A 21,546-nucleotide genomic window follows, 5' to 3' on the forward strand; every position below is an offset into this window, starting at 1 on the left:
ACTTAATCGATACAGGGTGACCCGAGGTAATGGAAATTTGAGATTGAGGAGAAATAATAAAAATTGATTGCTCAAACTGTCTCGTAATATTTACAAGGCATCATTTATTGCAAAGACATTCGACTAAAATTATATTACAGATTTACAAAGTGTGAACGATACTCCGGTAATCGTTTCGTTTTCTCGCGAACGCTTCGTTGACCGAATCTATGGTCATTTTGATCCTATCACAATTCACAGTCTAGATAGAAGCGGACGTCGGGGCAGATAGAGTAGGAAATATCGTCGAAAAACTCGTTTGTTGATGTACTTCGCTAGTGGGGACGTTGTCGACCTTTTCCTTTCCGTCTGTCCAATACTTTTTACTCAGCAACATTAGCACCATTAATGCCGGCAAGTGAACCAACGAGAACCGAAACAGTTTTCGCGAACTCGCACTGTCAGAATTTCGATTAAACCGCCACGCTGTTGGAAAGACGATAGACTGTATTATCACTGATATTTTTAAAATTACGTTTACATACCAAGGTATAAAAAGTAGGCGTTCAAGGGCGTGGAGGCTACAGCAAACCAAAAGTTGGTGACATCCAGAACTGGTGCCAGGTACGAAAGGCCCATGAGTATTGCGGTGTACCTCAAAGCAGTCCTTCGACAAAGTCCAGGATCGGTGACTGCCATCATTCTGTAGCCAGCTCGGGAATAGTCTGGCCTTAGATTCCACGAAAGAGCATTAAAATGTGGAAACTGCCAGGCATAGAGCATACCTGACATAATCCAAGCACCGGGCGATAAAATATCTCCGGCACAACCTGCCCAACCCATTAACGGTGGAATAGCTCCAACTGCAATCCAGATTTTATAAGTTATATGCAATTTGAAAGATAGGCCGAAAAATACTTACCAATGGAGCCAACCCAAGTATTAAGAATACTGATTCGTTTTAGTGGTGTATAAATAACTGTGTACAGAATTAAATTCGCTGCACCTAAAGCTGCTGTTACCCCATTTACTTGATAGTAAAGGGTCGACAGGCCTAGAACTCCAGAGATCACAGCAAACGACACTGCTTCTGCAGGCCTGTAGAAAGAAGGATCTTGACATTGTTTTACGTGACTAATTTATATTAAAAAAAAATATACTTACGTGAGGTAACCACGAACTAGTACTCTATTCTTAGTTCTGGACATTTGGGCATCGAATGGAATTTCAAAGAACTGATTTATTGTATTTGCCGTCGCAGAGACCAAGCCCGTTCCAACAGAGCACATGATAAAAGTATATAGGTCAAATGGTGCTGGTGCCAAAGCATAGCCTCCCATTGTTGTAATGACTACCAATGCTGCAATTTATACACGTTGAGCATTCATCAGTTAATGAGGCAGGTCTTAACGACTGTGTTATTCTTTAAAACCAACCACCAAAATCATGTTATCAATCATTGCTTTGCAGTTAAAAAAAAAAGTACTTTGCCAAACGTTATGTAATATCTTGTTAAAAGCCACTAGTTTACAATGTTATATACTGAAGGGTCAATAATTTAACTTACATGTTAACCTTATCTTCGACAGCATAAGGCAGTATTTGTGAAGTTTTGTAAAATCTAATATCATAGGTCTCCATTCTGATTCTTGAACCAGCTGTTTCCGCTTGACCTTATCGTTACCAATTGTTATGCTATCGACTTGTGCAAGAGTAGCACATCTCGATGTTTCAAGATGTCCTTTTCTTAAGTTTGAAGGTGGTAGATCGGTTGTCACAACACAGGGTTGGAATTTTTCCCCAATTGTCAGACACGGCGATTCCAAAGTTTGAGGAATCTTCTTCACAGCTTGGGCTGCCTTTGCAGAATACTATAAAAGCGAACACGTAACAATTTTAATTTAATAACGATCACTTGCAACTTGGAGGGTTAATTGTTATACCTACCGTTGTGGTTATTATCTTGGAGAGAGGTAGACATGGCACGTTTCGACAAAATCTCGTCGTCGAGTACAAAATAAATATCATGATAAATTATTTCATGAATGATTGTTAACCGGTCCTTATCCGGAATTCGTAGCACATAATTGTTATTACACACAACACAGAACTGAAACGTAGCTTTCTCCTCCAATATTTTCTGTGAAAAATTCGACGACAGCAAACTTGCCGATCGTCCTCGGACGATCAAAATCCTGTCACATTACCATACCCATCTAACGTGCGTTAACATTTACATTGCATAACAGTAACCCACCTTGTTGTACCGTACTGTAAAAACCCTGTCAAAATGTACGAAATCGAAGGGATGCGAAGAGCAGACGATAAAAAGAACAGCCCTCGAGAAGAAAAATCGTGAGAAATGCTCGAGCAAATCGCAAACCGAAATCTTTCGAGAAATGTCACGTTTCAAAAAGTGAGGTTAGTACTGTCGAGTAAAAATACAAATTCTCGTTTGATTGGCCTATTTCATGCATTCGTATTAATATAATATGGAATGTAATCACGAATAAACCGATGAAACCAATCATAGACCGTTTTAGCGTTTATTTTCCTAGATTTATGTCCTCGTTTCTTCTCTAGAATTCATCCAATCAAATTTGCCAGAGAATTCTATTGGTCGGCATTAGCGGAGGGTTACACAAAGGGGTACAGTTCCTTTTGATTTTGGAACGCACCTGAGGTGGCCGGAGGCCGTTTAGTTCTTTTTACCGTATATGGTGAAAGCAGTTGGCGAACCATCTTTTCCGCCATGTTGGTAAGTGAGTTCCAGAAATTTCTAGTACCTTTAATCCGCTTTATAAATAGTGGTACGCTTCTCGAGTGCACCGTGGACAGTGAACAACAGTGAATGATCGAACTTTGAACAAGTTTTTTTAATAAGTACAAAATGTACCTTGACTACGAACCTGAAACGGTTTCGAATAACAATAAGTTGTGTACGAGCTTGGGGAAAGACTGTCACTGCCAGAGAAGAGGTAATACTTGAAATTCTACTTGCTTGGAAAAAATATACTTGTCGAAATCCGAATCGCTACCCAATGAAGTCTTCCTGAACTTTACTTTTTTATATCCAATCATGACTTATTTATAGAATTGAGAAATTTCTCTTGCGTTAGTTTCTTTTCCTAGTCGTATATATTGACGCAAATAATTGTGCAATGACCTAATTATTTATAATCAACATTAACGGTGATTATCTAGCACGGGAATGGACTTGGGACGAGAGTCTCATTTCCAATTCTGCAAAGTTGTCTCATCAGAATCTGGAAGTAAACTTTCATCCTGGATTCAGCAATGGCACCGCTGTGGTAAGGGCTGATAAATCTATGCAACCAGGACATCACCATTATTGGGAAATTAAAATGATGACACGCGTGTACGGTACCGATGTAGTAAGTCTCAGGCTATTGTAAAGGTGTGGTTTTTGATTACAGTTATCAATCTGATTTTAATACAAATTTCTTCAATTGTTTGACAGATGGTAGGAGTTGGGACAAAAAAAGTAGACTTGCATGGTAATCAATTTAAATTTTGCTCGCTGCTAGGCAGCAATAGCGAGTCTTGGGGATTCTCTTACAGAGGGTATCTTCAACATGACGGGCAGCAACAAGATTATCCTCCTGGTTTTGGTCAAGGCAGTATAGTTGGAGTACACTTAGATACCTGGAGGGGCACATTACAGTTCTTTTTAGACAGAAAGCCACTTGGTAAGTAATGCTTTAATATTGGTATTTCATTGATTCAGATGCTTTTGGATTCAATTTAATTACTGAATTTTATCATTTAGGAATTGCATTTACTGGCCTAAGAGGCTTGGAATTGTATCCGATGATAAGTTCCACTGCTGCCAAAAGTAAAATAAGAGTAACGTACAGTACTTCGATACCAGCATCACTTCAAATGGATTGTTTATCAGCACTGAGACCTATGCAGAAAGCATACCTAGCAGCTGAATTTCCTGCGTTAAGGTATCTTACAGAGTGTGTTTTCGCTGAAGTACTGAAGCGGGATGATGGTATGTTGTCATTGCATTTATCTTTAATCTACAGAAACCACGTAAAATTAATATTTTCAGCTATAATTAAATGTACCAATTTTACACTTTTTTAAACAGATGATGATGAAGACCAGCCAGCAGAACTATTCACTATTCTCGACGAATTTGACTATGCTTTAGTTGGATTCTCCAAGAAGAAAAGGCTGAAACTACTATGAGAATTGAGTATTCTCAGTGGTACACGTCCATTAATAATATAAAATGCCTTTATATATCTGATTTCATTTTATTTAGACAACAAATTGAACAATCCTGTCCGTTAAAAATAAATGTTTAAATTTAGAGTGTCAATCTATTCAGTAGACAGATCAGCGATGCAGGCAGATTATTTAATCTGTTCTCTAAATTAGCCAAATTGGGTTAGGATGTCATGTATGACACTTAACGGATTAACTAGAAACTATTTATTCAATTTCTTAGTAGTCTACACATTTTTTATAGTAATTATTATCTCAATTCCAGGATATCTTTACATGTACTTTCTTTAGGGTATGCTTGTGATACCTCATTCCAATAGTCGATGTCGATATGAAAATAGAATATTACTTGTAACTTTGCATAATCATGTATTTACAAGAGCCAGCCTCAAGAGTACAAGTTGTATCGAGTTCGCCTTTTTTACTCCTAAATAATCTAATATCTCTGTAATGATCTCTTCGATGACTTTCATTTACCATTTTAAAATATGGCAAGCTATTTGTTATTAAATAAATTTAAAAAAGAAACACTCGGTGTACTGTGAATGATAATTATAAGTTATGATTGATAAAATATCTTTTGATTACAGCTAAGTTAATTACATGGGTCACTGTTTTTTTTTACTATTTGATTGAGTCTTGCTGTTATCAGGTTTAGGACGTTTTCGATTTTTCAGTGTTATATCACTATTGTTTATTTTAGCGCAGAAGACAACTGCTTGAGCCCAACCTGCTAAAGGACCCCATAATTCACGTAGGTGTTCACTCACTTCTCCGTGTATTTTTGGAGTCACTGTTTTTTGTTTTACTAATTGAGGCATGTAGTATTTTTGAGCAATTTGAAATATATGAGTGTCCACTGGAATAGCTTCTAGATGACCCAATGACATTAAACAAATACAATCGGCTACTTTAGGTCCAACTCCTGGAAGAGTCATTAACTTGGCTCGAGCTTCTTGATAAGTTGCATTGTTGTCTTTGTGAAGTTCTAGTAACCACGAACGTCCCCCAAGCTTGTCTAAATGTTTTGCAGTGTTTGCCACATATGCAGCTCGATAACCAAAACCTTGTTTTCTTAGGGTACCTTCCACTTCAGGTTCCATCAATGCCTTGATAGACGGGAAGTTAAAATATTCAATCCCGTCAATGTCACATAATTTTTCACCAAAGAACCTGCATAGTTTCTCGATCATACCTGATATCCTGTAATTTAACAAACCATGATTTAAATATTTCAGATATAAAAAGAACAGGTTATAAACATTTAATTGAGTTTTAAAAATACGATTTATTATCCAAACTAATTTCATGGAAGAATTACCTATTAATATTATTGTTTGAACTGCAGATAAAGGAAAACAAGTTTTCGACCACATCTTGATCAAGAATTCTGACACCTGCAATGTTTTCACATAATTTCTGAAAATTTGAGTCCGATGACCTCCATTTTTTCAGATTCTTTTCTAACGAAGTGTCAAGTCGGAAATAGTTTGAGAGAATGCTAACATAATTTGTGCCTTTATTCGACGGATTATGTACCGCATAATGGAGATAGGCCTCATCCTGAGAGAGGGTCCAAACATATTCTTTAAAAACACCGCGATACTGTTTCCTATCGTCAGTTGGGAGCCACCTGTAAATGAAGTACTAATAAATAAACAAGAACGAGGCATCACTTTTTAGGTTAGATTCTTAACACGCGTTACAAAATGATACGTATCTATGTTTTCACATTTCCAGGCACTTACCTGAAACTCTGGCCTCCATTTAAGGTAATTCCCAGGTCCAGTTCTTTTGGAGTGCATAAAATTTGTCCTTTTAACATTTTCAATTGCTATACGTAGACGTTCATGCACCGTCGATTTAACTCTTGAGATAATGCAGATTTTCGTTCGATTTGTAGACTCCCGCGACATGTAAATCTTACCTAAACTTGAAATAACCATTCCATATAAGTTAGCAGACTCGACAGTGTCATGAATGGAAGAAATATTACAAGTACAGCTTGTTATTTATTCTTTATTTCTGACCGCGTGAAGATAACAGTTTCCTTGCATACCGCGCCAAGCGGTAACCATGGCAACTCCAATCCGTCACTCGCGGCAACGAGCCAATCAGGGAGCGCGGGATCCCCGCCAATTTTCAAACTTACAACTAATCTCTTTAATCACTCGATATATTAAAATTGACTTTAGTCACAAAGCTCTTTCGTTATACATTATTTTACATATATACAAAAGCGTGTAGCGACGCACATATTTTTGAGATGAAAAGTCGAATTCAATATTAACGTTCATAAAGGAAGTAAATTTAAGAATTCTTCGAAATAAATTATCTCGGACAGTGAACAATTACAGTCAAGTGCGGCCGATTTAGGAATGTCTGAAGTTGGAATACCAATATACATATCTGTAATCTATAATCATATGCACTAGTCTATTTACATCACTAGTAACCTACGCGTCTATTCGATTCATTTTCGTCTCTAATAAAAAGCTTGCTTTTTCCGAACTATTGGAATAGCGCAAAACTTGGCGCATTCCCGACGAAGTCACGGAAATTCATGATTTTTCGAAAGAGTCCCTGGAGTCAAGTCGCCTCACACGTGTACAATAAGACGTTTAAATACTTGGTACCTTAATTCCATGTAATTCTTTGGTAACAAACAATTATCGACTGTACGTAAGATTCATGAGAAGGGCTCATACAACTGAGCCCTCCACGAACATTACAATTGGCAATTATAAAATGTTCGATATCGTATAAATTTTATAAGACATATATATATATAAATTAATTAATTCGAGTCTAAACTCATAGATGTTCACTGGAAAGTACGATCACAATATTCACGCCTCGCAGGCTGAATAGGACTACCTTTTTCCTTTTCGCTTAACATTAAATCAATGATGAAGTCCAATGCCATCAGACGAGACGCATTAGAGAATTGTCACACCGAATGGTTGTTACCCTGAATAACACGCGTACATGCTAATTCGTGGCGCAACGCCGAGATAACCACTCGTGGGCATTGTCGGATATCGTAATCGGTTAATCGCAATATTGCTCCAGTATTGTCGAATAATGTCCTCGACGCTACGTACGTCCTACTTTAATTCTCATTACATAATAAGTACTTGAATCGATCATTTTGCAGCGCTATTCCCGCAGTGCTCTCGAGCCCTCTCGGCAGTCTAAACATATATTTATCAATTAATAAGCTACGTTATCTCGAAGATGAGCTTGCTTGCGATACTCATGCTTTTCGCAGGATCCCCACCAGGTTCTCCTCGCGCATACCTTCTGCGGCTTCAAGACGAAGCACTTGGTCTGAACGACGTTGAAGAAGATCTTCCCGATGAAGTTGGCCGAAGAGGTGCCAGCCATCTTCAGGCACGTCCTAAACCTGCGAACGCAAATAAATCATTTGCATCGAGCCAGAACAAGACAGTGCGAATAAACCGAGCTCAAAGTACTCTGCCCTGATTTCCAACGTATCCCGTACAGAGTTTACCCTACGGCATGATCATAGCGAGGCAATAACAATTAAACGTTCATTATTCACGTGTGTTTATAGAAAGGAAGGGATATCGACCACGTGTCATCCTGCCTGCCGGAAGAGACCTTCATCTCGAACGTAAATGCGTATGTAGTGCGCGAGCGACGTACTCTAATTGAATTTTTTCTTTTGCTTTTCATAAATAACCAGAAGAAAGGGCTGTACCGCTCGTCGCAGGCGCAGTGCATGATCGTCGAGATGCCCCAATTGAAGAGGCCATAACGCGTCTCGAAGGCAGGAATGTAGAAAGGACAGGCGGTGTCATGTCGACGACAGCAAGCATCGGCCGTGCCGAAACCGCCGAGATTCGTGTATTTCGTTGCCCGATGTCCTCGGCCACACCACTGGGTCCCAGGGATCAAAAGAAGTTCCCTCCGCCGCCGACTGCGACCCTGTCGCCTTCTTCTAGATCCCCGATGATCGCCAACCAGCCTCCGATGGTCCCTGCGATAATGCCGAGCGATTATTCAAGTCCAATTATTCAGTAAACCGAGACCCATTAAGAGTGCCGAATAGATTTAGGAAATAATTCAAAGTACTCTAAGTATTCCATTCCGCGTACGGAAGCGTAAACGCCTCCCTCTGGTACCAGAGAACGGAAAATAAGGATTAGTACCAACCATAGTACGGTAATTGTCATTTAGGGTCGAGCCGGTCGACGATCGCTGCACTTAATCTCGCTATCAAGGGAATTTCGGATAAATGGGGGAACTATTCGATGGCCTCTGAGCGTATTTCGGTATATAAGCTGTGAAAGTAGTAGAATAATCCCGCGCACCCCGGCGGTAACTCGATTTCCCCGAAAAATGGGTCGCTAAAGACCCCCTTGTCCATTACAGGGGTTAACTCTTTTACCGGCGATGGATCCTCCCGAGGTCGATACGCTCGCCGGGATTGATAACGAATTTCCGTGGATTTTTCTTTTTTATACCTCTATATTAAACCGAGCACCTTGTCCATGGATTGTGACGGTCGATTTGCATGATTACGATCGTAGTTTCAATTCGTAAGGTGCATTATTATTTTTTTTTTACCGTCGGAAGGACAAGGCGCATAGGAAAACAAACGCTCGCCGGGATTGATAAAGAATTTTTCGTGGATTTTCCTTTTTAATACCTCTATATTAAACCGAGCACCTTGTTCATGGGTTGTGACGGTCGATTTGCATGATTACGATCGTGGTTTTAATTCGTAAGGTGTATTATTATTTTTTTTACCGTCGGAAAGACAAGGCGCATGGAAAAACAAACGCTCGCTGGGATTGATAACGAATTTTCGTGGATTTTCCTTTTTAATACCTCTATATTAAACCAAGCACCTTGTTCATGGGTTGTGACGGTCGATTTGCATGATTACGATCGTGGTTTCAATTCGTAAGGTGCATTATTATTTTTTTTTTTACCGTCGGAAGGACAAGGCGCATGGAAAAACAAAAGGCGCCCACGAGGGCCCCCAACCGCGCGGGATTCACTTAGGCGCGACGTTTACGGCGCCGCCGAGCATTACCGGCCACGGACGCTGGAGAGTAATTAGCGGGGCAACTCACCTGTGACGATGCTGCTGGGTAACTAGATTGCGCGCACGTGACCTCACGTGGTCGCATCGATGACGCAGTTCCGCCGGCGGCGAGAGCCAGGAGAGCTCGGCGGCCGACCGCGGGTTTCCCCGCTCCGAAATTTCGACCCGAGCGTGGACGCTCCCCCGGCCGCCATCTTGGAAAATGGCGGGGCACGCGTCCTCCTCGGACCCGGAGAACGCGCCGAAGACGCAATCCGACGCGATGCCGTCCTGATAGATGAACTGCAGTTTCTCTCGCCTCCCCTCCAACCAGACCTCCCTCAAGGTGATCTCGGTTTCCCTGGAAATTACGGAAAGCCGTCCATTTTTGTCCTCAAAGTCCTCAGGTGAATGCGTACAGTTAAAACATTCCTTATATCACGCGCGGATTATCGTTTTGCGTACCTTGATTACAAGATTAAAAGCATTTTAGGTAATTTACGTAGGTGTGAAATGTTTTGGTCATGCGGGATTGGAGTTTCCTTATTTTCCGCGAGTAGTGCTCGCATCGTTCGATATACGAAAATCATGGTTAAAACTATTCATAAAATACATGCACCTTCGGCACGAGGGGTGAAATGATAAATTTCACGCCTCACCTGTAAGTATACATTTATGATAAACCCCCTAAAAAAATAATAATCTCGTTACAGTATATTTTTTCTTTAACAGCATACGCAAGTCATGTCGGCGGGTTCTGATAAGTTTTGCGATGTACCCGGAGCGACGGACAGGTATGAGTCCTTGATTTTGGTGATATTAATACATTTTCAATTTTTATAGAATTTCCTGCAGGCGTGCACAACCCTGAAATATCATTAGGAGCCCCACAGCCGGGTACTCGGTCGAAAGATCGAGATTGTCCGGGCTCATCTATCACGCTTCGCGGCTCTTCCGCCATCGGCGCCCGCGTCGTCGATAATCATTCACGGAAGATTAAGTACGTCATCTAGCCGACTACGTGGCCTCCCCGAATCGGCAATTATTCCCGGATCGACGCCTCTTCTTATCTCCTGGCCGATAACGACTCTCCCTGCAGTTTTGGCGGCGCTATCGTGAGATCTCTCGCTTTCGCGGAATCATGACTCGACCTTGCCGGAAACATTGTACGTACGTGTAATAAGTTTCCCCGGTAATTGAATTCCCGTTCGACGCCGGATTTCGTCGTTATCACCGGTTAGAATTACGTGTCGATTCGGGACTCGGTGAGTAGCTATGCGACGAAAATACAGGGAATCACGTACCGACGTTACATTAACGCGGATTACGATTACATCACCGGCGCAACCTCTCGATAACCGTTTCCTCGAGGCCAAGTGCGAGATTCCGAATAACCTCGAACAGTCGGGGACCAAAGAAATTGCGATAATCGAGGGTCGCGTATCAGGTCGACGTCGGCTCCGGGGTCGCGGACAATAGTGTCGACAGATGGCTCTAACGAAAATGAACAAATCGGCGTATAAATATCGTAGCTCGGGTTGCAATGTCTGTAAATCCCTAATTGGCTTTATCGTCGAAAATGCGAGAACGTATCGTTGTCTGTACGAGCGAGATTAAACCGCGAAACGAGGATTGCGTTCCCTACACCGAGAGAAAAATTTCATCGAACCGGATAAATATTATCTTAATTAAAGGAACAATGATTTCACTCGAATGAACTCAATTGAAAGGGATGCAACGTTTCCTGGGAATCGTGGCAATTAATTTCAGTTAGTTCGAGTAAAATAATTATTCTTCGAATCGGCAGGATATTTTTTTTTCGAGGCTATGATTCTTACTTTCTCAAGGTAGCGAGGCGACGAGTCGAGTCATTTATCGACTCTCGATTCTCGAATTCGAAAACCTTGTCGACTCTAGCAAGCGAATATTCGATTTTGATCTCATCCTCGTCCTTGTAGCTCGCATTCGCGCCGATTTATCTCGAGTAGATTCGATCCGTTCGAGCCCATCGAGTCGAAATATTCGACCGATCGCGTTTCTACTCTTCGTTCGTTCTGCTCGACATTTTTTTGCTTGGGAAGGAGTAAAAGGGCGGTTCGATCGTGAGATCTCGCGCACCACCACCGAGAGATAAGTGCAAATCTCGGTCCGCGGTTTCGGAGGTCTCGGTCTCTCTCCTCCTATTGGAAAAGAAAGGGCAAAAATGGAGTTAAGTGCAATCCGAGGGTCCGCGGTCGCGGAGGTCCCGCTCGTATCCTCGTGAGAGTCCCGACAGATGAGGCGCAGCCTCCGCACCCCTGGACCCACGGCCTCGCTCGTCGATCCTAATCTTTGCTTACTTAACTCGAAGCTTTCCGGCTTAAAACCTCGGTCGGCTTAAGCGGTCACCACCGGCCTCCCGGTCGATGCGATTGTTTTTTCGAGGACCCCCTGCGCATTCCTGCACGCGACCCGCGACCAGGGGAACCCTTTTCCCCAAGACCCTCTAGGACCCCGTGACCCTGGTCCTGCTATTTTCCTGGTTGCGATAAAAATCTCGAAGATCAAGGGAAAAAAAAAAAAATTATCTCAGCCCGGCAACTCCCTCCGCCACGGTAAAAACACCGAAAAAATGTTAAATCAAGCCAGATTCCTCGAGGAATTCGACGAAGTCTCGGAGGCACTTAACACCGACGTTATTGCCACGGGGAATGACAAATCGTTGCGATTAATCCATACATTTAGTTGCATGATTTTCCTAATGATGCACAAGTTCAATCGTCTTTTTAGGTGGACGGTTTGGGGAGAAATTCGGGAATGGCAGAGTGGAGGAAATCGGTGTCCCTGGAATGAGACTCGGACGTACCCCCAGTCGACGACTGTCTCCTTCGCACAGAGCCCCTCCAATTCGATGACACGCTCCAGTTCTCCGTCCCGCGGAACTCTGGTTACCGACAGGACCCTTATCGACGTCCCGCCGCCGGAAGATCCGTAATCGGTGGAATTGGAGGCGCCGAAGAAAGGTCTTTCTTGCCGGAGAGCCCCGGCGAGGGAAGCCACCAGAATCAGCGCCAATGCCAGCAGCATCGGGCCAACGATTCCGAAGGGCTCGCCTCTTTTTCCCACGATCTTCACCGATTTCCGATTTTCACCCCCGCCTTCCAACACCACCGGCAGGAAACATCTGCAACACCGTCATTCTCGTTACTCTCGATTTTCCTCCATTCCCTTTATTTTCTCTTTTTTCACGTCTTTTCTCCTCCAACTGGCGCAACCGTCGCGATAGTTCTCCACTATAAATCGCAGCGATGGTTCTTCACTATTAATCGTAGCAATAGTTCTCCACTATAAATTGTCGCGATTTTGATAAACAGCGGAGTTGGTGATGTTTGCGCTCCGAGTATTAGAAACCGTGAGAAATCGCGATTCAGGGAATGGATCGATCGGCCGGGCATTTAATAAAAAAATCGGTCTTATCAGTGCCCCACCCGACACCGAACTTTCGTTATTAAGTATCGAGTTATTTTTCTCGGTAACGTTTTATCTTTATAGTTAATGCCGAGGGAGTTATCGTTCCAGGAAGGTTCGATTCAAGGGAGGCGGCGAATCGTGCGATTAATATCGTCGCGATTTCGTTAACGACAGAGCTGTTGATCTTTGCACTCCGAATATTAGAAGCCGTGAAAAATCGCGGTTCGGGGAATAGGATTCAACAATGAAATTGGTCTTATTTGCGCCACACCGGATACCGAGCGTATATGCGATTATTACCGGTACCGATTAATACCGTCGCTATTCCTCCACGAACTGGAACATTGTAACGAGTAAGCGCTTCCCGAAAGGGAGAGAATAAGAGATGTAATAGTGGGGAATTCTACGTAGAACGTAACGAGCACTCGAAGGGCTTGGTGGGAATTAACCACTGGATTGAAATAGTCAGATCTTCCTCTTTCGCGGGTCTTTCGGCGGCAACTTACGCAAAGGAGAGCGACGCCCAAGTGGAGTAACAAACCGCGGACATATCGGCGAGAATCGTGGAGCGTTCACGGTGCATTGGGTGCTCAGACTGCGGACTCAAATCCGACCCTTAAAGCACAGCCATCCACGTGACAGGCAGGAACAATCGGTCCCTCTCGAGGGCGATTTTCCCCCGAGTGTCCGCAGTCCGAGCGCCATCCTACCACCGAACCACCCCGAGCCACCAGCAAGAAACCGAGAAAAAGAGTCCTAGATGACATTCAAGTATCGCGGATCTCGCGGGAAATTTAAACCGCCGAAATCCCGGTGAAAGGTCGAGAAGAGTCCTTTGAGAAGAAATCCAAGTAACGCGAAAAACACTGACAAGGGACCAAGAAAAAAAAAGCCCCTCGAAAGGAAATCCAAGTAACGTGGTCCTCGCAGGAAATTCAAACCGTTGAAATACCGGCGAAAGATCGAGAAGAGCCCTTCGAGTGGAAATTTAAATAATGCGAAAATATTGCGAAATGCGTTGGAATGAAACGAAATACCGGCGAAAAATCGAGAGGAAGAGACCTCTCCGAGGAAAGGAGCGGCGCGCGTCTCGCGGGAAGTTCAAACCGCGAATGCGGCCCTGGCACCCTCGGGGCTCGAAGTTACCTGAGGCCTCGCCGGGCTCCCTCGCGATTGGTCGATCCGCGGGTCACGTGACGCCGGGCCTCGACCAATGGAAGGCGCGCTCGCGACTCGCGGGACTCGCGGCCCGCGCGGATCGTCGACGGTCGGCAGACGTCGGCCGAGGAGCGCCGAGAGCGAACGACACCTCGAAGGCCGTGCGGCCGGAGAACTGGCTCGTCGAGCCGGTGGACCCCCCCTTAAATACTCCCCGAACTCCAACGACCCGGTCCTGCCGACCGTCCGGTTCACCTACTACTACCCCCGGCCGCCCGACTGCCCCGCCCCCCGCGGCCGATCTCGGTACCGACGACTGGTACTGGAGGAGAGAACGCCCCGGGGGTTAGGATCGGTTCTATGAACTTGGTTAATTTATTTCATTCGTTTTATTGACTTATTCCCCGTAATTCATGATATTCAAATAATACATGCAAATCGTGTCATTCAAATGATAAACGCATTTGACTTAATTCATGTAATTCATATCACACATTTAATTCATTTGATTCATCGCCAATTTCTCGTGATTTCGACGACGGCTTATCGCAGCCCGGCGAAAGCGGACGCGTTATCATCGAGGCCGGTGGTCCCACGATCTGGGAGAGAGAGGAGCGACAAAACACGGAGATAGGCGCTATATTAAGAGCAGGAAATGGCGCGATCGCCAAATCGGAGTTATTCCTTGACGGTGTGTTACGTATGAGCGTGGATCGAGGAGAAGTCGACTTCGGCGACCCCGCGATAGGAAGAAAGGAGTCGTCGGTTGCGTTCGATCTCCACCGGTGAGGGAATTACTCGCTCCGGGAAGAATGGCCGATAAAAAGGCGTCGCGGTGTCTGGCATTGTGCTCCCGTGGTTATGACTCCGGGGCGGACCGAGGCCGGAGGCGGATGCGAGATCTCTGGAGATTACGGGGACCCTAAGTGACCAAGGGACTTCTTTCACCCTCGGCACTCCAGTCCTCCATCTTTCTTGGGAGCTGAGTCGATGATTTCGACTCGTTAAACTCGAGTCGACTCGCGTCGCTTTTAGCGTAACTCGAGTTATCGGTACGAGCGAGTGCATTATTAGTTACTCGAGTCGTTACTCAAATCGTGGTTATTAAATTCGTTATTCGAGTCGTTTCACTCGAATGAAGGAACTCGTCGCGTTGTTAACGTTTATTCGACTCAGTCGATTTTCATTGACTCGTACACCTAATGATAATTGCATCGCGTTTACATCGACATTGCCGCCGCAAGATGCCTCGAACTCTACGCATCGTCGCGCCGTAACTCTCTCGCGCGCCGAAAAACTCGAGAGCCTCGATTATCATATAAATTGTGCTCGAAGGGGCCGTTAAAAACGCTCGCAAATTCCGGAGCGCGGCCGAGGTTAATCAGAAATTGATCGGCGTTAACGAGGCGTACCGGTGGAGGTCCGAATTCCTCGAGGGCCCGGGAGGAAGAGGGCTCGGATGTCCCGTCGTTCCAGGCCCTCGGCCGAAGCCTATAAAAATTAATTAGCCCTCGCCGAAGGAGGACCGAGAACGGTTCCAGATTTTAAAGACCTCGTCGGACGAGGTTCAGGTTCGGCCTAGATCCTTCGGGAACTGTTCATGAATTTTCTGGAGCCCAAAACACCTAACCTCCCGATTACCCCTCGACCGGTGACGAACAAACGCGAGACTATAATTTCTCGCTCCGAAATGCATTTGGCTCGAAACTGCCGAGTCGCCCGATCGGGATCAAATTTGCTCCTCACTAGCTTGGACGTCCTGTCGATTAATCGATGCCCTCGAGTCTGGAATTAATCCCGGAAGGATGCGGCAAAGCCCTCGCGATCATCGCCTCGGACGAGATTTTTTTCTACGACCACCAGGAACAGAGGAATGGAGGCATTGTCCTCTCGACTCGTCCTGGCTTGTCCAAGAATGGTCCCTCTCGGTGCACCGCGGTCAACCCGGGCCATTGTCGCGAAATAATGCCCCATAAATCGGCATCGACGCCGTGGTCGAGGGCCACTCCTATGGCGAGTCTTCCTACAAAATGCCTCTCCTCCGGTGCCTCCTGCTCCTCGAATTTGTCCCATTTCCCCGGAACTCGAAAGGGCGCCCCATGGTGAACGGACTCGCGTAAAACGAATGACTTCTTCACCCGAGGGTCGACGAAAGAAAGACGCCCTCGGAGGCGGTCGTCGTCGGCATCCTCTTCGATTATTTCCCCCGCCGTGGATCTCCGCCCGTAAATATATGCACATATATTCGGCCTCTCCCTCTCCTCCTACAGGACCCACCGGGGCGATCGTGAGTCCTCCTAGGAAGGGAAAATATTTTAACAACGTCTCCCGGAACACCCGGACTCCCTCTGGAACTTCTTCCCCTCGCTTTCGAGCTCCTCGACTCGCTGCGAGCTGACCAGCCCCGGGTTTCCTGAGAGGATAAATAAAGAAATCAAAAACAAGGAGGTGCGAGCGGACCAAAAGTAAAATCCACTTTAAAGTATTTTCTTAAGATGGCGGGGTAGAAGCCCGCCTAGAATGTTCTTACCTCGTTGTTACGGTATTTGTACCTACCAATTCGAAGACGCAGCTCTTTCCCTCGATCAAGGGATGCCATATCGTTAATTGCGATCTGAAGATAGTCATCCGCTGATCGGATGCTAAGAGTGGCTACCGATTTAGAACTCCGAGATCGACTGGACCGCCCGGCATGTGAAAGTCAATGCACCGTAGATGAAAATAGATTTACGTTACATCGGCGGATTGCGAGACGGTGTGCAAAGTTACGGAAATATACCGAGACAGGGCGCTGGCGAGCGATCAGGGAGCAGGGCTTAGTAATTAAAATACCCTACCTAATTTACGTAATTTTTTACGGTAAATTACTAGATATTCCATATTACAAATTTCATACGTGATGTAAATTTCAAGAACGTGGGACTCTCTGCAGTTCCAATTCCTGATACGCTTAAAATTCCAGATTTTCCATGGAATGTATGGAAAACTGAAATGTGCAAGCCTGGATCTTTTCAATGGTTTACTCCTACTTGCCACTATTCTTTATTCCTTACTTTTTTTTCTTTTCTCTAAAATGTTTAATCTCAAGTGATGTATACTTTGACCACTGAAGAAGTGAGGTTACGGTACCGCTATCTTTGTCGGGGAATTTATTATGCATTTTCCTTGGATTTTATGTAAAGTACTTCCCTTAAATATTTTATGTAAAGAAACCTCGAATAACGCGTCACCCCACAACCCTGTCGGGGAGTTTCTAGGCCGACCTCTGGCGGCGGCGAGTCGACTCGCGGAATTCTAACCTCAAAACGAGGCGCAGGAAGGAGGATGAGCGAAGGCATAAAGGGCAACTGCGTTTCGAGAGGATACTATAAACGAAAACGTCACAGTCGACGCCAAGTGGCTCCGTGTACGAGGTCTTTATGGTCAGCGTTCACCTCCACGTAACAATCTCCCTAAGTTATGGGGAACGGAGAGGTTATGTTAGTCGAGCTCGCTGCCGGGAAATAATGGAGGCACTGTTCGCGCCGAGACGGCCGACCGGCTCTAACGCCGCGGATGCTAACGAGGCTGCGATTTTTAAAGCATATTTAGCGATTCTAAATGCGTGCGAGATCTTCCGCGCCTGCGCCGGATAACCTGTTAATCCTCGGATTATTCGGGTCATCTTCGAGGCGGCCATCTTGCCGAGTCATGTGACCCCCTCCGTGTCGTTTCTTAAGATAAGCAAAAGTAAAAAGTGCAAAAGTAGTCGAGTACCATTTGCATAATCGCCCGATTAGTGCCCTAGTTATCGAGAGAAGGACAATTTAATGCGCTGATATGGGAATATTCTATTTCAGGTGACTTTTTCAAGTGAAACTTCATACATCGCCGTGAGTTCGCACGTTAAGAAGTTGGAGTGCAACGGAAAGTGAGACATTTGTCTTGTTTATTTTATGTTTCAAGTGAAAGGAAAATATATATATAAAGGAAGGATTAGTATAGAACGCGCGCGATGGCTAGACACTTATATTTCTTATTTTGGCGCATGGTAGAGAAATATGGAACCATCTCGAGGTTGCAGATCGTGAGGTTCCCTTCTTTCTTCTATCCTCTGCGAGATAACCCTCTTTCTCTCTTTCTGTCCCCCTTCCTAGGTTTCGAGTTCCGCGCGACTCAGGAGGCTCTCAGGCCATTCAACGTTCACGTCGCTCTTTTCGCGACGATTGTTAGCGGCAATGTAATAATTGCGTAATTTCCCAGGCCGCCATCGCGACGAGAGGGTAAGCGTCGTAAGTGGCGGACGACGCAAGGAGGGTCGTCGCCGTCGTCGACGCCGTGAGAGTTACCGGGGTTACGAGTCCACCGCGAGATCGAAAACCCGAAGAGTGAAATCGCCCAACCTCGAAAAAAGACATAACAGAGAGACAGTAGTATCGCAAGCCTCAATAGAAGCCAAGAGGCAAAGTCAATCGGCCCTCCGCGATTCAATCCCCGAAAAGATTTGTCAGCTCTTCCTGGGCGCCGAGTCGGCAACCCGGGAAATTACAGCGGCCACATTGGACGCCGTCATAAAGGGCCAGAATCGGAATGGGCGTAAAAAAGTCCAGGTGTTGGTTCCCGCTATCGCCGAATACAATGCGACTTAATAGAGGACCCACGGAGCATTAATTATTGAAGAAAAATTGATAACAGGGCAGCGGACCGGTACCGCCGCCGCCATCTTGGAACAAAGATGGCGCCTGGGAATCAATCGAGCCGAGTGACGCGCACGACCCCTAATCTTTTGTTTCGGCTTCAGGCGGCCACTTAAGATTTCTGCTCCAGGAAGTTGTTATTCCCGTTTTCGATCTCGCAATGGTCTCGAGCACGTAATTCTGCGAGTCGGGAACTCCGAGACGGCGACGACCCTTCTTGCGTCCTCCACTTATGGCACTTACCCTCGTTCCAAGATGGCGGCCTCGAGTATCGAGCAATCATTACGCTTCCGAATTAAAACCTGTTCCAAGCACCGATTTAGAGGGCTATTTAGGAAAGTGGGATGCAAGGTGAGCAGGATTTTCTTCAAATTCTTAAATGGAAAGTATATTACTCGTGAAAAGGAGGACTCGCGTACGTTACGTTCCGGTAGATTCGTTTACGGATTTCACGCCGCGCGGGATCGTCATCGTCGTTAATTGGAAAAGGTCGAGAGCCGAGTCGTCCTGTCGGCTGGTTCCGTCGAGGAAGGAGGCCCGTCAAAATAAATTTTCCTTTCCCCGTCCTTTTTACCCCCCGCTCATCCTTTGTGCGCGTCTTGTCCTCTTCTTGCAGACGTCCTTCCGTCCCGGCCGAATCCGAGGAAACGTCCGGCGCACGAGCCCTCTCCAAAGAGGAATTCCGACGAGAATGCCGGCTGATTTTTCGGAAACGAGCGGCCAAAGAGAGCGGTGGAAATTCAAAGATTCCGATCTCCTTATTCAGGAAAACGACGCATCTCCTGTAAGGACCTGATGCGAAGAATACCCAATTATTCCATGAATGGGAACGGCCGAGCCTTTGAGGTTAGTCAATTGGGATTAATTAATCAATTGCTAAGGAATAAAGGTTCGTTCTCAAAGATTAATCATTTTTATACAGGTATGTCTAATCTACTATGAGGTCTAGTGTCGATGGAAACGAGGACGTCCGTACTGAATATATATATTTAAAAAATTCGCAATGCACCCCCCGGTATACAGACATGTTAATTGTCGACGTATCCTGCACCGACGATGAATACTACACCGGAACCTGGCGGAAACGCCGGAAAATGTGGCGATAATTCAATGGACCGATAATTCATCGTGCATTCGTTGCCATTGAGGGGCACTCCCCCCCCTAGTTGGCCCTGAATTTTAATTCACTCGATAATTCCAGATTTTTGCGACACCGAAGTCTGGTAATTATAAAATATTTACAAAGACCTCTTAAACCGTGTCCTTAACACGATACCAGAGAATTAAGTCCATCGCGATTACGAGCGAATAGGCAGAAATTTCCCTTTCGACCAGGAAACGGCAATCTGGCAGCTTTTTGGAAGCCTCGCTTTGAAAGAACCCTCTGTGGATTTTTCCTGAAAGCAGTCGCCTGGTGCCGCCTCGAATACATGAGACCGGTCTCTGCGAATAATCCGGGCCGCGATACAATTCGATACTAATTGATTTTTACGACAGGAATATATTAACCGTGAAGATCGGTTGATGACAGAGAGTGCAGATGACACTATGACGAGCCATGCATGACGCCCCTTTTTCAGGGCCGCAGCAGAAGGGGGACGCCACTTATTTTCGCCCCTGGATCGAGTTTCGTGGGCAAATTTCTTTCTTCTCTCCCTCCTCGTCATCGAAATCCCCGAATTCGTAAGTCGCTGCCACCCTGGTGAGATATACCCTCGATGAAGATATTTTTTTTTTCCTATGACCAAGTGTCGGTAGAGAAGCCGCGAGTAATTCTTTCTCCTTCCATTCGCAGAGTGGCGGTGTTTGTGAAATAATGGCGTCTCCAGGCTCGACCCTGCGTACGTCCCTTCCAGGCGAGACCTACATTGAATTATTATAACCATCTGCGACTCGAGAGCGCTCCGACGAGAGGAACCTCTGCCCCTCCATAGATCAAAGCGTCCACCAAGATAGGAAACCGATTCCCAGGTGGCGCACGCCGAAACGCAGATTAAAGACCAACTCGCGCCGCGTTTTCCTCCCCGATGCGGCGTAATGCGTAGCGATTGCGCTTACACTTGGGATTCCTTTCATCGGGATAAACGAATCATCAGGAAAGCCCTCTTACATTAACGACCCGAAACGAGGGTAGGCGTCACGCATCGCGTGAATCAGGTTGGTGGTTCTTCGATAAACATCGTTGTATAAATTGCGCTCTACGTTGTACGTTGAGTGTCCAAATTATTGAGACGATTCTTTTTTTTATTATTTAGGTACTCAACAGTGGGACCACATTTCAAGGAACTGCAAGATATAGTGTGTCAGGTTGAGTTTTGCTGTAAGAGACTGACGTCGTTACTGGAGGGTATTTCTTTTAATAACCTCGATGATAATTTAATGGTTGATTATTTTCTACACTACCTTGCAGAGGGTACCTTTTTCGGGGCTTGGGTTAGAGGCTGCGGCGAAAACGATTTCTAATTATCCCTGGAATAATCTATAGGCACCGCCGCAGGCGATGACGAGGCCGAGACGATTTCGCGCATCGCCGATGTCGGCTTTAACTTTCCTCGGAACTTTCCTCGGAGAAGTTGGAGCGTCGCGTAATTTTTCGGCGATCCGAGCGAAGTCGTCCGTCGAGCTGATTGGACGAACCTCCCCCGGTTTCCGTTGGACCGGTTCCACCGGAAATAACGTCCATGGCCACGGGCTACGTCTCCGGCCGGACCGGCTCTCACGGATCGACGATCCTCATTAGGTAATCATCTTTTAATTAACTCCCTGGAAGAATGTAAGCCGATAGTTTCGACCCTTCGACGGGGATTTCTCTCCATGGCGGGCAAAGTGTACAGGGTGTGCCGGTAACTCTATTAAGGGGCTCCGATCGTTAATTCCAAAGGCCTCTTTCGATCCCTTTCCTTACGTGAAAGTATCTCAATTATGTACCCGGCTCGATGCGTCCCACGAGTTTACACTCGAAAATTAATT

General features: G+C 45.4%; 4 protein-coding genes across 9 annotated transcripts; 1 reads left to right on the forward strand and 3 right to left on the reverse strand.

Moving 5' to 3' along the window:
• Positions 1-67: 67 nt before the first annotated feature.
• LOC105695686 (protoheme IX farnesyltransferase, mitochondrial) lies at positions 68-2,664 on the reverse strand. 4 transcript variants are annotated; one of them, XM_012417482.2, is made up of 7 exons: positions 2,237-2,664; positions 1,927-2,119; positions 1,547-1,850; positions 1,144-1,339; positions 902-1,077; positions 525-842; positions 68-465 (listed from the first exon to the last, which is right to left on the reverse strand). In XM_012417482.2, the coding sequence occupies exons 2-7, from the start codon at positions 2,005-2,007 to the stop codon at positions 242-244; spliced, it is 1,299 nt and encodes a 432-aa protein (XP_012272905.1). In that variant the 5' UTR covers positions 2,008-2,119; positions 2,237-2,664; the 3' UTR covers positions 68-241. The 4 variants fall into 4 exon arrangements, with proteins under 4 accessions (XP_012272905.1, XP_012272904.1, XP_012272903.1 ...); XM_012417481.2 differs by having other exon boundaries at positions 1,927-2,144; XM_012417480.2 differs by having other exon boundaries at positions 1,927-2,174.
• A 96-nt stretch (positions 2,665-2,760) lies between these two features.
• On the forward strand, positions 2,761-4,760 carry LOC105695689 (SPRY domain-containing SOCS box protein 3-like). Its single transcript, XM_012417487.2, has 5 exons — positions 2,761-2,957; positions 3,184-3,374; positions 3,461-3,689; positions 3,770-3,997; positions 4,097-4,760. Exons 1-5 carry the CDS (start codon positions 2,870-2,872, stop codon positions 4,195-4,197), a joined length of 837 nt encoding a protein of 278 aa, XP_012272910.1. The 5' UTR covers positions 2,761-2,869; the 3' UTR covers positions 4,198-4,760.
• LOC105695688 (N-glycosylase/DNA lyase) lies at positions 4,429-6,258 on the reverse strand. The gene is made up of 3 exons (XM_012417486.2): positions 5,985-6,258; positions 5,558-5,869; positions 4,429-5,439 (listed from the first exon to the last, which is right to left on the reverse strand). The coding sequence occupies exons 1-3, from the start codon at positions 6,059-6,061 to the stop codon at positions 4,845-4,847; spliced, it is 984 nt and encodes a 327-aa protein (XP_012272909.1). The 5' UTR covers positions 6,062-6,258; the 3' UTR covers positions 4,429-4,844.
• Positions 6,259-6,856: 598 nt separating this feature from the next.
• Positions 6,857-14,775, reverse strand: LOC105695687. Of its 3 annotated transcripts, none has more exons than XM_012417484.2 (5): positions 13,889-14,775; positions 12,138-12,455; positions 9,342-9,653; positions 7,961-8,239; positions 6,857-7,642 (listed from the first exon to the last, which is right to left on the reverse strand). In XM_012417484.2, the coding sequence occupies exons 2-5, from the start codon at positions 12,356-12,358 to the stop codon at positions 7,450-7,452; spliced, it is 1,005 nt and encodes a 334-aa protein (XP_012272907.1). In that variant the 5' UTR covers positions 12,359-12,455; positions 13,889-14,775; the 3' UTR covers positions 6,857-7,449. The 3 variants fall into 3 exon arrangements, with proteins under 3 accessions (XP_012272907.1, XP_012272906.1, XP_012272908.1); XM_012417485.1 differs by having other exon boundaries at positions 7,131-7,430; positions 7,537-7,642; positions 12,138-14,775; XM_012417483.2 differs by having other exon boundaries at positions 12,138-14,775.
• Between the last annotated feature and the right edge of the window lie 6,771 nt (positions 14,776-21,546).

This window comes from Orussus abietinus, unplaced genomic scaffold (genome assembly GCF_000612105.2).
Source record: "Orussus abietinus isolate OABI.00-Male unplaced genomic scaffold, Oabi_2.0 scaffold4, whole genome shotgun sequence".
NCBI classification, from domain to species: domain Eukaryota; kingdom Metazoa; phylum Arthropoda; class Insecta; order Hymenoptera; family Orussidae; genus Orussus; species Orussus abietinus.

Bases quoted from the DNA above. Each gene is read 5' to 3' on its own strand.
- LOC105695686 (XM_012417482.2), bottom strand. From the start codon at position 2,007: ATGATATTTATTTTGTACTCGACGACGAGATTTTGTCGAAACGTGCCA. The intron at 1,340-1,546 runs GTAAGTTAAATT...TATAAATTGCAG, and splicing joins GTCGAAGATAAGGTTAACAT to CATTGGTAGTCATTACAACA. The intron at 466-524 runs GTATGTAAACGT...TCTTTCCAACAG, and splicing joins CGCCTACTTTTTATACCTTG to CGTGGCGGTTTAATCGAAAT.
- LOC105695689 (XM_012417487.2), top strand. From the start codon at position 2,870: ATGTACCTTGACTACGAACCTGAAACGGTTTCGAATAACAATAAGTTG. The intron at 2,958-3,183 runs GTAATACTTGAA...GTGATTATCTAG, and splicing joins CTGTCACTGCCAGAGAAGAG to CACGGGAATGGACTTGGGAC. The intron at 3,998-4,096 runs GTATGTTGTCAT...TTTTTTAAACAG, and splicing joins AGTACTGAAGCGGGATGATG to ATGATGATGAAGACCAGCCA.
- LOC105695688 (XM_012417486.2), bottom strand. From the start codon at position 6,061: ATGTTAAAAGGACAAATTTTATGCACTCCAAAAGAACTGGACCTGGGA. The intron at 5,870-5,984 runs GTAAGTGCCTGG...CTTCATTTACAG, and splicing joins AATGGAGGCCAGAGTTTCAG to GTGGCTCCCAACTGACGATA. The intron at 5,440-5,557 runs GTAATTCTTCCA...GTTAAATTACAG, and splicing joins TCAAACAATAATATTAATAG to GATATCAGGTATGATCGAGA.
- LOC105695687 (XM_012417484.2), bottom strand. From the start codon at position 12,358: ATGCTGCTGGCATTGGCGCTGATTCTGGTGGCTTCCCTCGCCGGGGCT. The intron at 9,654-12,137 runs GTACGTCCGAGT...CGTAATTTCCAG, and splicing joins GAGACAGTCGTCGACTGGGG to GGAAACCGAGATCACCTTGA. The intron at 7,643-7,960 runs GTACAGCCCTTT...TTGCGTTCGCAG, and splicing joins CACTGCGCCTGCGACGAGCG to GTTTAGGACGTGCCTGAAGA.